Raw genomic sequence first — 12507 nt, 5'->3', positions numbered from 1 at the left:
ACAACAGCCAGGCACCTTACCTCTTCCCCACACAGACCTTACACCACAAAAGCATAAATATCTTACATTTTAAAAACTAAATTGTTTTTTAAAAATTAAAAAATAGAAATACTCTGTCCCAAGCTTCAGGCAGCTCCCATAAATCTCCAACTCCCTTAAATCTTCAGTTGATGTGACAGAAATTTAGGTATGCACAGGTCAAAGAACAAGGCCCCGGAATAACCCATAGAGCCAACCACCCCCACCCCGAACACTTCATGGTTTCTGAACGGCACCTCCACTGCTGTCACAGATCCCACTGCGCAGCTTGAAAGCAGTAATCAGTCCCAGGAAGCTCCACTCCTACTGGAGTAACTGTCAAAGCAGCCACTCCACATCTATCAAAAAGAACTTCAGAGGCAGGCGCGTCTGTGCCGTGCTCCTGCTGACACAACCTACGGGTCCCTGAGGGCACAGTAAGAAAACTCTGATTGGGATCTTCACCAGCTGGACATCTCAGGTCACACTCTGCAGCTCCAGCGCTCCTCACCATCGAGCTCCCCAGCCAAACACAACAGCCAGGCACCTTACCTCTTCCCACACAGACTGGCCTATTCTCTAAGTGCAACTGCTTTTCCCTTCTCTCTTGTAACTTTCTAAAGGACTTACTTGCTCTTTCCTCCCGGTTCTTCCACTAGCGTTGAATGACTACTGCTTTGTTCATCCCAAACTGCACTTTAAATTCTCTCACAGCATTAACTGGCGAGTATTAACTCTCACACATGACTTTCTTCTACTTCAAACTGGAAAGTGAAGAACAAACTTTTTATCTCAGTGTCCCCAACTAGCCTGGGAGTTCTGCACTCAGGCAGAGTGTCAACAAATGAAGTCATTGTGAGCTGGATATCCAATAAATGTTCACTGAATAAAATTAGAATTTTGGAAGCCCTACAAAAATATCCTTCCCTTTAGAAGAAGGATTAAAACAAGAACTTTGTTAAGAAGTTCTGTTTATTTTAAAATCCAAGATATTTTCGACTATCCCTTGACCTAGTATGCATTTATATATCTATTTAAAAACCAGTAAATATTTGTCAAAGCACTTTTTAAAAAGTACTTTTAAAAAATAGTGATTTGATGGTCAAAATTCTTAAGAATTATGAGAAAGCGGTCTCAAATAGGTCAAAAAACATAAAACGTCTCTCACACACAAAAAAGCACTAAACGATATAGAAAATATTCTTAATATAGGGAGGGAAAGTAAGTTTTTCTTAGGGTGTAGATACTCACAGGTCAACCCTGTCCCAGTAAAGAGCCCCACACCCAAACAGGCAGCACAAATAGGACTCAGTGAACTACTTTTAAAAAGAAGAGAAGCCAAATTGGAAGGAAAGTGCGGGAAGGTGGTAGGGGAGCTAGACACTGGATCTGGGAGGAGTTAAGGAAACGGGAAAATATGATCAAAATGTATCACAGCACATATGAAATAGTCAAAGAATTAATGCAAAATATATTTTTAAAATATTTATGAGGGCTTAAGAGTTAAAAGCCCTTGCTGTTCTTGCAAAAGACCCAAGTTCATTTCCCAGCACCTGTCATCAGGCAGCTCAGTCTTCTCTCACTCCAGAGAACCCCATGCCTCTGACCTCCCCAAAAACATGAACTCATATGCATATACCTGCATACATATACATAAAAAAACAAGTATCTTTAAAACTGCCCCAAAACAAAACAAAATAACAACAACAAAAAAAAAAAGACAAAGAGGGGAGGGTCATTAAGAGGCTGTGTTCCTCCAATCACAAAGAGATCAAAAGATCAGTACAGACAGGAACTGTGACTGGAGGTCAAATTCTAGGCCAAAGAAAAAAGTAAAACAAGATCAGTTTCAAAATGGGAATCACATTAGTCTTTGAAGATGGGTCTTTACTCAGTTAAGATAAAGGAGCAGCATCCAATTAGTAAGTGGTATGTTCATATAAATACATTAGCTAGTCAGATAGTACATTAAAATCTAATTAGCTGGGAGTTAACTGGCTTTCTTGCATGTAAAATTTAGATCAATGTCTAAGTAATCAGTAACTAGTAGATGTGGCTTTCTAAATAGGAAGGGGGAAGAGGACAGAGAAAGGTTAATACTGATCAAAGTCACAAAGTTTCATTTAAACTGGAAAAGTTAGCATTGGAGACTTTTTGTTCTTCATAGTGATGAGTTAATAATAATATATATATATATCAAAATATGCTAGTATTTTTGACAGTATCATTACAAAAAGTTGAGAATGTTAATTAGCACGATTAAATCTTTCTGCAGAATCTATTAGGTCAAAATATGTTGATATATGTGTGCATTTTTCCAATTAAAAAGGAAACTTAAAAGTCAAGAATGGGGTTGACACACTCCTGTAATCTTCTACTTAGAAGATGGAGATGGGACGATCAGGACTTTAAGAGCAGCCTCAGCTACATCATGAGGCTTGAGACAGAGTGAGCTCCATTAAAGCCCTGTCTCATAAAACAAAAAAAATAATTTATTGTTTAACTGATTAAAATAAAGTTTCTATGAATGTCTTAGGGTTTTTATTACCATGGCCATGGCAACACTTGTAAAGGAAATCACTTAATTGGGACTGGCTTACAGTTTCAGAGATTTAGTTCATTGTTGTCATGGTAGGAAGTATAGAGATACCAGACAGACATGGTACTGGAGAAGGAGAATCTTGAGTTCTACGTCTGCATCCACAGACACAAGAAGAGACACACTGAGCCTGGCGTGAGCATCCGAAACCTCAAAGCCCACCCTCAGTGACATACTTCCTCCAACAAGGCCACACCTATTCCTCCAATAAAGCCATTCCTTATGAGTCTATGGGAAGGGATTATTGTCATTCAAACCACCACAATTAATAAAATGTAAATATGAAAAGGTTAAAAGTTTCTTATAACCAAGTAGTGCAAATAATTTTTAAAGCATGACCACAAAAGGTACTACAAAAGCAGATGCTTTGAATATGATTATGAATTTCCTTATTTTCAATTCTATTATTAGAGTCTTAAAGTTGGTCTAGGCTGTTAAAATATCTCTATTTAAAAATAATCAGATAACAGTTTGCCTTTCATAAAAAAATTATGAATTCCAAACAAGTCCTCATCAAGTTTTCTTACAAAAAGCAACCCTTACCAACCAACACAGATATGACTAACTCTTCTATGAAAGTACTACCTGCAGTTGATATCAGTGTACAGACAGGAAGGCCACTACTGTCTGGTTATGTGAAAACACATATTCCAACAGGTATTTCGGCAACTATGCAGAATCAGAACCATGTACATTTTCTCATAGCCTCTGCTCTGTCAGGAACTGGAAATCCCTGAGAGGCTGCCAATGAAAACACCCACGTGTAAGGGAGCACAGCAGTGGGGCTCCACTAGCTTGCCCTTGTCTTAGACAGCATTTCACAGCACCACCTCATACAGAAAGCACTCTTATGACAGCAAGTTATGTCTGTGTAAAAAAGAAAGTAAACACCAAAATCAACTTTCCTAAACAACTGCTCAAACAAAAAGTGCTATGAAGGCTACCTTTATTATATGTAGTCTACACTGAAAGTGTAGGCAAACTATTCCTCAATAATTCTTAATTTTCTAATACTTAGTAACATAAGTACTATGGGTAATAAATCTAAATGCAGAAATAAATCAAAACTTAAATTCTGAGAAAACATAAATATCTATAATTTTTCAGTTCTCCAAATTTAAGCATTCACTTTCCAGTGAAGCTATCTTTAATGTTATTCAACTAAGAAGTGAGTTTCTGCAGTGACAAGAAAACTTTAGAAGGGCATTAGAGCCAGTGCAACACTGCCACAGGTGTGATTCTTCAGAGCCAGTGCAAAGCTGCCACAGGTGTGATTCTTCAGAGCCAGTGCAAAGCTGCCACAGGTGTGATTCTTCAGAGCCAGTGCAAAGCTGCCACAGGTGTGATTCTTTAGAGTCAGTGCAGCACTGCCACAGGTGTGATTCTTTAGAGCCAGTGCAGCACTGCCACAGGTGTAATTCTTCAGAGCCAGTGCAATGCTGCTACAGGTATGATTCTTAAGGTGGACAGGCAGGCACGTGATCTTTACTTTTACAAAACAACGCATCCAACTGGTAGAAACTTTAACAGGACACATATTCCACTTCTAAGGATAACTAAAAGCTGCAGTTCAGTTGAGAGCCTACAACAACGAGGGAGTCCCCTCTGTGTGCTGTGATTACCATTAATGAATAAAGAAACTGCTTTGGACCTATAGCAGGGCAGAACTTAGCTAGGTGGGCAAACTAAACTGAGGTGGAGTCGGAGAGAAGCCATGGAGCCACGGCCAGAGACAGACATGTTGAAACCTTGCCAGTAGGTCACAAGCATCAAAATAAATTATAAAATAATGGAGATGGGTTCATTCTAGATGTAAAAGCTAGCTAGCAATACACTTAAGTGATTAGCCAAGCAGTGATTTGAATGTTGGCACTACCTAGTAAATCTCTAACAAATCATAGGGAAAAATCAAATGAGAGTATCTGTCCAGACAACAGTTAATAAAAGCATGAGATAAAAGTAACATCAAAGCCTGTGTGATGGTGCACACATTTAAACCCAGCACTTGGCAGGCAAGCAGATCACTGAGTTCCAGGCTAGTTCAGTCTATATAGTAAGTTATATGCCAGCAAAAGCTACATAGCAAAACCTTATTCAAATAAAAAAAGAAAAAAGGGAAGGGAGAGAGGGAGGGAGGGAGGAAGGGAGGGAGGGAAGATCTCCTATTCTGATGGAAGAGAACACTGTTAACACCAGGCAGATGATCTGAGAAACATCAGTCAATCAAAGCATCCATCCCAAGAAACTCATTTGTCCTAGGAAAGTCCAGGATACTTCTCTAAAAACTGGAGGTCACAGGCAAGCCCAAAGAGGCAGTGGCTCTACCTTAAGTACTCCAACATTACTTGAACACTATGTATCAATTTTATGCAGCGAAATAAACTATCCAATTTCTGCCACTTTAGGTATTTTTTAAATCCCTCACTGTGATTAGTAGCATTCAGCCACTTTCTTCTGACCTGTCAGATATGACCTCTTAGATGTATGAGACTTTAATGATCAAGCATCACATTCTTCTGGTTTTACTCCTATACTTCCCTGGTTGCTCCTGCTTCATCACTTTGGACGCTCCTCTTTCCCTACTAGATCAGGAAAACTGGTGTCCCGGAGTCCAGACCTCTGATGTCTCTTCTATATGCACTCATATCTTTCCATGGGACCCATCCAGCTCCCATAACCAATACCATTTACACACACACAGGAAACTCCTATCTCCCCAGATCCAGTGATCTCCACAGTGGCCTATATGTTTCCACTCAACATCTCACCCAAACTCTAAAATGGTCCTCAGACTTCACATGTGACATTCCCTATACTCCTCCCACCTCCAACAGTTCCCATGGCAGAAAAGGGGGACCACATGCCATTATAATTACCTTTGATTCCTGCCCCATGTTTGCCACCCCCAAATTATCTGCAAATCCTATTAGCTTTATTTCACACAAATAGTCTAAGCATTTCTCTTCTCTCACAACCCCATCTAACTGCCCTACTTCAAATCATCTCTCACCAGATAACAGCAATGTATAAAAATTGGCTTTCTACTGCTATTCTTGCCTCTACCTCTTTACAATTTCTTCCCCTACACAATCAACAAGTGATTCATAAACAACAACAGTGGATGTTTGCTGTGGGACAAAGATTTGTTTCTCATAATTGTTTAATAAACACTGATTGACCAGTAGCCAGGCAGGAAGTAGAGGTGGGGCAACCAGGCAGGAAGTAGAGGCAGGGCATCGAGAATTCTGGAAAGAGGGAAGTTTCGGTCTGTAGTGGTGACCCAGCCACAGAAGAAGGAAGATGTGACTGACTGCCTTGCCTGAAAAGGTACCAAGCGATGTGGCTAACACAGACAAGACTTTTGGGCTAATATAAGTTATAATAGCTAATAAGAAGCCTGGGCTATTAGGCCAATCAATTTATAATTAATGTAGACCTCTGTATGATTTCTTTGGGACTTAATGACTACGGGAACCGAGCAGGACAGAAACCTCTGTCAACAAACAGAAAACTCAGTCAACAGATGTTTATTATGTGTCCCCAGTACACAAAACAACGTCTGCTTCAAGCGCTAAGTAAAAGCATGAACAGTCCTTCACCCTTACTTCCTTTCACATGAAATCCAGCCCAGAGTAGTGGCCCGTATCTTTGAATCCTGGGGAAGGAGAGGCAGGCAGAAGTCTGAGGTTAGCCTGTTCACATAGCAAGTAGACCAGCCAAGGATACATAATGAGACATTGTCTCAAAAAAAAAAGAAAAAGAAAGAAAGAAAGAAAGAAAGAAAGAAAAAATAAAATAAACCAGACTCCTTAAAAAGTTAAAAAGTCCTAGACTACTATCAGGCCTTCCCCATCACACCTCATCTCTGCTAAGCTCAGGACTGCTCGGGTTCTGACAGTGCTGCAACCACTCAGGCCCCATCCTGGAGCCCACACACCTCTCTTCCTGTGAAGCACCTTCAGCTCTCAGCACAGCCTCCAGGGAGAAGCCTTGCCTGACCAGGCTACCCAAAGTCATTCTGCTGGTTTCCTTCCTTGTCAGCAATACCAGCTGAACTAGCTTCTTATGTATTACTTACTGCCCATCTCCTCCGCAGGAGAACGTAAGCTCCTTTATAGCAAGGACCTTCAAGTTCTGCAACAGTATAGCACCATGTCTAGTACAAAGTTTGGCATATGGGTAATGTTTAATAACAAAGACATGTACTTATGTGGAAAGCACCATACTAGATAGCAACAATTCACTACATCAATTAAATAAAAATAGGCAAAATAAAAGTTAAAAAAACAATTTGGTGTTGTTACTATTATGCTAGTCATTCCTATTCTACTTGTATGGGGTGGTGGTTGAGCATGGATTTTGTTTGTTTTGGTTTGGTTTTGGATTTCTTGAGACAGGGTCTCACTATGTAGTCCTGGCCAGTCTGAACTCGCTATGTAAATCAGTGTTGAGATTACAGGCAGGCAGCACCATATCCAGTACTTCTAGTCTTAATTAGTGACCTTCCACAATAAACTGCTCTTCTCTGAATATTTTCAAAGATTAAAGCATAAAATATTAAAATCCCTAAAGCAGTAATAGCAGTTAATATGTTGGGGCTCACATGTTACCTGGGTGATCACATCCTTCTTATTTAATGAACAGTTTGTGGGAACTAATTAAGCTATAATTCAATAAAGCAGTCTCTAAGAGACTGCAAGTCTTCATTATCTTCTCAAGACACATTATTTCTTATAGACAGAGAAACTGTAACTAATATCTTCCTGTTCATAATATATATATATATATAAAACTTTACAACAATAAGTGTCATCAGCTCAACTCACCATTTATTTCCTGGCTTCAGATTAATATAGCAGTTCAGTCAAGTCAAGCTGTGATCAAATTCCAATTACTAATCAAGCTCCTTTCATAAAACCCATCACTCACTGGTGAGTTGTGATTCACCCCTACCCTCAATGACTACTACTAGGAAAGAGCAGTCCAGTGGAGCTTAGTTGACAGAGCTGTTAACTTTCATTGTTACCAGAGTGCTCTTAGGGCCAGCTAACTCAGAACCATAGCCGAAACACCATTTGTTTACTTACTAGATATGACCACTACATTATGACATCACTAAGAGCTTGTAAGTGACATACCGACTATGAAGACGCAAACTTAAAGCTCAAGGCAATGAGCAAGTGATACCATGCAAGTGTTAACTTAATGTTTTTAGCATGTTTTAAAAGCATAATATTCTACCCCAAAATGCTTTCTTTTTTTTTTTTTTTTTTTTTTTTTGGTTTTTCGAGGGTTTCTCTGTGTAGCTTTGGTACCTTGGTGCCTGTCCTGGAACTAACTTTTGTAGACCAGGCTGGGTTCAAATTCACAAGATCCACCTGTCTCTGCCTCCCTAGTGCTGGGATTAAAGGTGTGTGCCACCACCACCCAACCTCTACCCCAAAAGACTTTAAGGATTGGATATATTGAGTTTTAAATATGACTTATAAAACTAGCAACAGTGACCCATATCTGTAATCTCAGAACATGGAGGCTGAAGTAAGAGGATTTCTGTAAATTTGACACCAACCTAGGTTACATATTTAGACCCTGTCTCAAAATAAAACTGTGTGTGTATGTGTGTGACCTATTTCAAAGAACATAGCCACTGTAACTAGAAGTACTCCAAATATCACTGCATGATTCTAGATTTCAAAAGCCTAAGGAAAATATATCATCTTTCAACCATCTCTGATAGTATACATCCTGAAAAAGAAAGATTTTCGATTCAAGTGCGAAAAGACACACAACTTATCCTATTTTAAAGTAGCCTTCTAGCTGTATTGATGTGTATGTAAACTTGCATGGAAATGTAAGAAAATTTTCATTTTAGCTTTTTTAGAACATGGTTAGCCATAAACCTGGGAAACTGAATAAGGAAAGGACACAATGAAATCCAGAAGGAAAAACAAACGCACGTGTTTTCTAAAGTGTGCCTACTGCTCCCATGTGTTACTCCATCTCATGCAGCAGCAGCAGCAGCGTCCTCTCCCCTGCAGAAAGCTGACATTTCATTACCTCTGCTTTCCCGTCATCAGTTACCTAGTTGCTCAGAACACCCAGAAATCACTTCTTCCATGCAAACAGTCTTTTTAATATCAAAAACTATTTACTGTCTCAGAATCCATCAGATTGCCAATAAACTCCATCAGAAGATTGGGTTGGCAGATGTCACAAGCCTGTGATCCCCAGCAGTTGTTGGTAGGATCAGCAGCTCAAAGCCAGTCTTGGCTTCACTGCAATTTCATGTCAAAGGCCAGCCTGGGCTACATGAGAGCCTCTCTCAGAAGAAGTAGGAGGAGGAGGAGGAGGAGGAGGAGGAGGAGAAGGAGGAGAAGGAAGAAGAGAGAAAGACACACATTTTCTTCATATTCTTAGGGAAAAAGCTTTACATGACACCTGAATCAGCCCATAAGTTATCTTGACTTTCGCTGGGATCATCTGCTAGAGATACCACACTTCAGAATAACTTATAAAAAATAATTTTAAATAATTAACTATGTATATTGGCTCCAGGAGAAGATAATTACATCACCACTACTATAAAAGTAATCCACTGTCAGTATACAATCTGAAAATTGTCATTATCTCACTGAAAAGAAACGTCGCAATTTATGGCTTATTGCTGTCAACACAAGAAGGAACTCTGTTTACAAGGATACACACTGTCCAAATCCTTTAAATCTGAGGAAAATTTTAAAGTACTTTCTTTCTCTGTATACTACAAATCATAAAAGTCTAAATCCTCCACTGTACCATCAAAGTCTTCCAGTTACTTAACTTCTAATTCTAAGATGCTTTCTCAGAAGAAAACAATGGATATGGACCCGATACATATGTACTGTGGTACACTTCCAACACCCGCCATTACCACCAGGAAGGTTTTAGAGGTTAGGTTACAAAGGCACCACAGATGGCTTCTGACACATATGAATAAATGGAAACCACTCTTTCTGGCCCCCAGGGAAAATGAGTATCTTCTCTATCACTAAAGCCACTTAGATGCCAGAACCTGCGACAACTGGGTAAGCATCAGAAACCTCTGAACTGCTCTCTCCATGACAAACAGCAAATATTTTAGAAAGTAATTCCCTGCATACATTTTTTTACCAATTTCACAACTAGCCCAATCTCCATTACTTCTAAAACTAGTATGGGTCTAAAATGTAAAAGAATAAATTCAAACCTGGTGTGTATGTATGTATGTCACATGTGTCTAAACCAGTGGTTCTCAACCTCTGGGCCGCGACCCCTTCGGGAGCTCATGTATCAGTCTCCATATCAAATATTTACATTATGATTCATGATAGTAGCAAAATTATAGTTATGAAGTAGCAACAAAAATAATTTTGTGAGAATGACCAAAACAGATCGTTTTGAATCTCAACTACCACAGAATTCCATTGTTTGAAACTTCAGTAGCAATGTGCCTGCCAGGTATCTCCTAAAAAGCAGAGACCATCACAAAAGGACCCCTACCAAATATGTCTACAGAACTTGGAAAAGGGTAAACTGTCTCTAAGTTACACAAGTCAAGTTCAAACACTTCTAGACCAGAGTTACTAAAGACGGGTACCCAAAAATATCTAAGCATACAGGTATGTGGCCCTTTCTCTTGAGTGTTTGGAGGTGGGGGGATTGTCTCTTTCAGCTTTTCAAAGAGATCCAAACTCAGTTAAGATTAAAGTGCCCTTAAGGACTGTCATGGTTAGATAACTTGTCATGGTCAAGCTAAGCCTTCTTTTCCTATTCCAGGTTAGAAGATTTAGTCTCATCTGATGACCCCTACACAACTTCTGGGTGATGCACGCATGATATGCTTGTCCGAGTCCAACAGTCCCCTCCACCCATGCAAAGCGCCGCAAACCCCAGTTTCCCTGACCCCGCAGCTCAAAGGTGGTTGGGTTCTGATGAGACCCAGGAGGCGACTGGCAGCCGCGCGACCCGCTTTCTAAGAGCTGCAGAACCCCCGGGGTTGCTGCTGGCGACCACGTCCCCAGCAGCGTCCCTGGACCAGCGGCTGCGGGCGACACCGCAGCGACCTTCCCGCCCGCGTCCCGCGTGGGGCAGCCACGCACCACACGAGAGACAACAAAGCCCGGCCGAGCGGCCCAGAAGGGTCGAGTTGTCACCCTGCGGGGGTCGCAGGCCCAAGGGCGAGGGCTCCCGACGCACCCCGGCGGCCGCCACCCTACCCGCCCGCCGTCCCCCTTACCCGCAGGGAAGCTGCGGGACCCGCCGGGGCTGTCCCGGCCGCCAGCCTCCGGGGCCAGGAAACGGCCCCACATAGCGGGCGAGCGGGCGAGCCGGGAGCTCGCGGCCCGCGGTCGCCTCGGCTTCTGGGCGGAAACTTGAGCAAAGCCTGGGCCGCGGCGGCGCGGGCCGGACCCGGGCGGGCGGCTTAACGGCTGCTCAGCGACGGCCCGGGAGCGCGGCGGCTGCCATGGCCCAGCCGACCTGCGCTGAGGCCCGGGCCAGGGAAGCGAGCGGCTCCCCGGTGACGGCGGCGCGATCCCCGGCAGCGCCCAGGCTCCGACGCTCCGAGCGGATCTGCAGCTGCGGCTCCTCTCAGCACTCTCCGCCCTGCAAGAAGCCTAGCCAGGCGGGCCGGGCCGGGAGGGGCGGGGCCTGGAGAGCCTCGGGGCGGGGCTAGAGGGCCCGGGGGCGGAGCCCGAAGGCGGGACCTGGGGCGGGCTTGGTGAGCCTGAGACCTTTCGCCCACAGCACGCGGGTGATCACCTCTGAGGCCGCTCTGATACCTCCCGACTTCTGAGTCCTGTTTCCTACAAGTGAGAAAGGGGCCATAAATTGACCCCAAGCCCTATCTTCCTATACACGCTTTCTGGGGTACGATTTATAGAAGGTGTGAGTAGTCCCCGCAACTCATCACCACTAGTTAAAATTAAGAGGCCAGATGGGGTGGGGTTGGGGCTCCCTATCTGAATCAGAATGAAGATCAGATGTTAAATTGTCAGCATGCATTCCAAGAGCACCAACTATGGATCACGGTGGGACTAGAAAAGAGGTTGTTCCTGCCTCCCACATCTTGGAGCTCTGCTCCACTTCAGTTCCTACCCTACATAGGAGCGGACATCCTGAGAAAAGACAGAAGGATGCAGCATTCACTTTAAATTCTTCTTGTTGGCAATATGATCTCTCCAATATGTAGATACAAAATAAATACTGGTTAACCGCTGTGGCAGGAGACAGGCTCTGCGTTTAGCATATCAATAAAGTAAACCAGAGCTCAAGTCCCTTAGACTTTGAGTCCAGAGATGCTTTTCCATATTGTGGAAGTTGCTAACAAAAGCTTCATATTTACTTAAATATTTACATATTTTTCTCAAAAACCTACTATTTGAAACTTGTGAGGTTTAAGTTTGGAAGGATATTCATTCCATTACTCACCACATTTGTTGAAAGGCGGCAGACTGTGGTTGTACATCTAGGTCTCCTTCCTGTAGACTGGCAGTTAGTTCTCCAAATCCTGAGGTGTCTGTCAAGTGTAACTGACTTTGATGCTAAAATGTGACAGAAATATGAAAAGGTAATGAGATGGCTCTTTTCTGATTTAAGTAAGTAGCACATTGGTTATAACCCTTGAAAAGGATGGGTTTAAAAATATTTATTAAAATTTTCACAAAGAAAATCATGAAAGCCATGTGTGGTAGTATAGGCCTTTAATCCCAGCACTTCCAGCACTCCAGGAAACAGAGGCAGGCAAGATCTCTGTGAGTTCTAGGCCAGCCTGGTCTACAAAGTGAGTTTCAGGACAGCTAGGGATATTACAAAGAGAAACCCTGTCTGGAACCCTCCCCCCAAAAAGGAAAAAAAAAACAACTAAAGTAAAA

At 42.3% G+C, this 12507-nt stretch overlaps 1 protein-coding gene across 1 annotated transcript in view; it reads right to left on the bottom strand.

The window, feature by feature from the left end:
• The window catches only part of Cep85l (centrosomal protein 85 like), a 117398-nt gene extending 106176 nt beyond the window's left edge, over nucleotides 1-11222 (bottom strand). The window contains exon 1 of the mRNA XM_041653804.1: nucleotides 10872-11222. Coding sequence (XP_041509738.1) covers nucleotides 10872-10944 — 73 coding nt within the window. The 5' untranslated portion in view covers nucleotides 10945-11222. The remainder of the gene's footprint in view (nucleotides 1-10871) is intronic.
• Nucleotides 11223-12507: the final 1285 nt, after the last annotated feature.

This window comes from Microtus oregoni, unplaced genomic scaffold (genome assembly GCF_018167655.1).
Source record: "Microtus oregoni isolate MIOR12 unplaced genomic scaffold, Mior012 000006F_ref0000085, whole genome shotgun sequence".
Classification (NCBI taxonomy): domain Eukaryota; kingdom Metazoa; phylum Chordata; class Mammalia; order Rodentia; family Cricetidae; genus Microtus; species Microtus oregoni.
Note: the sequence above shows the minus strand (reverse complement) of the source record. Positions and strands in the feature narration are given on the sequence as shown.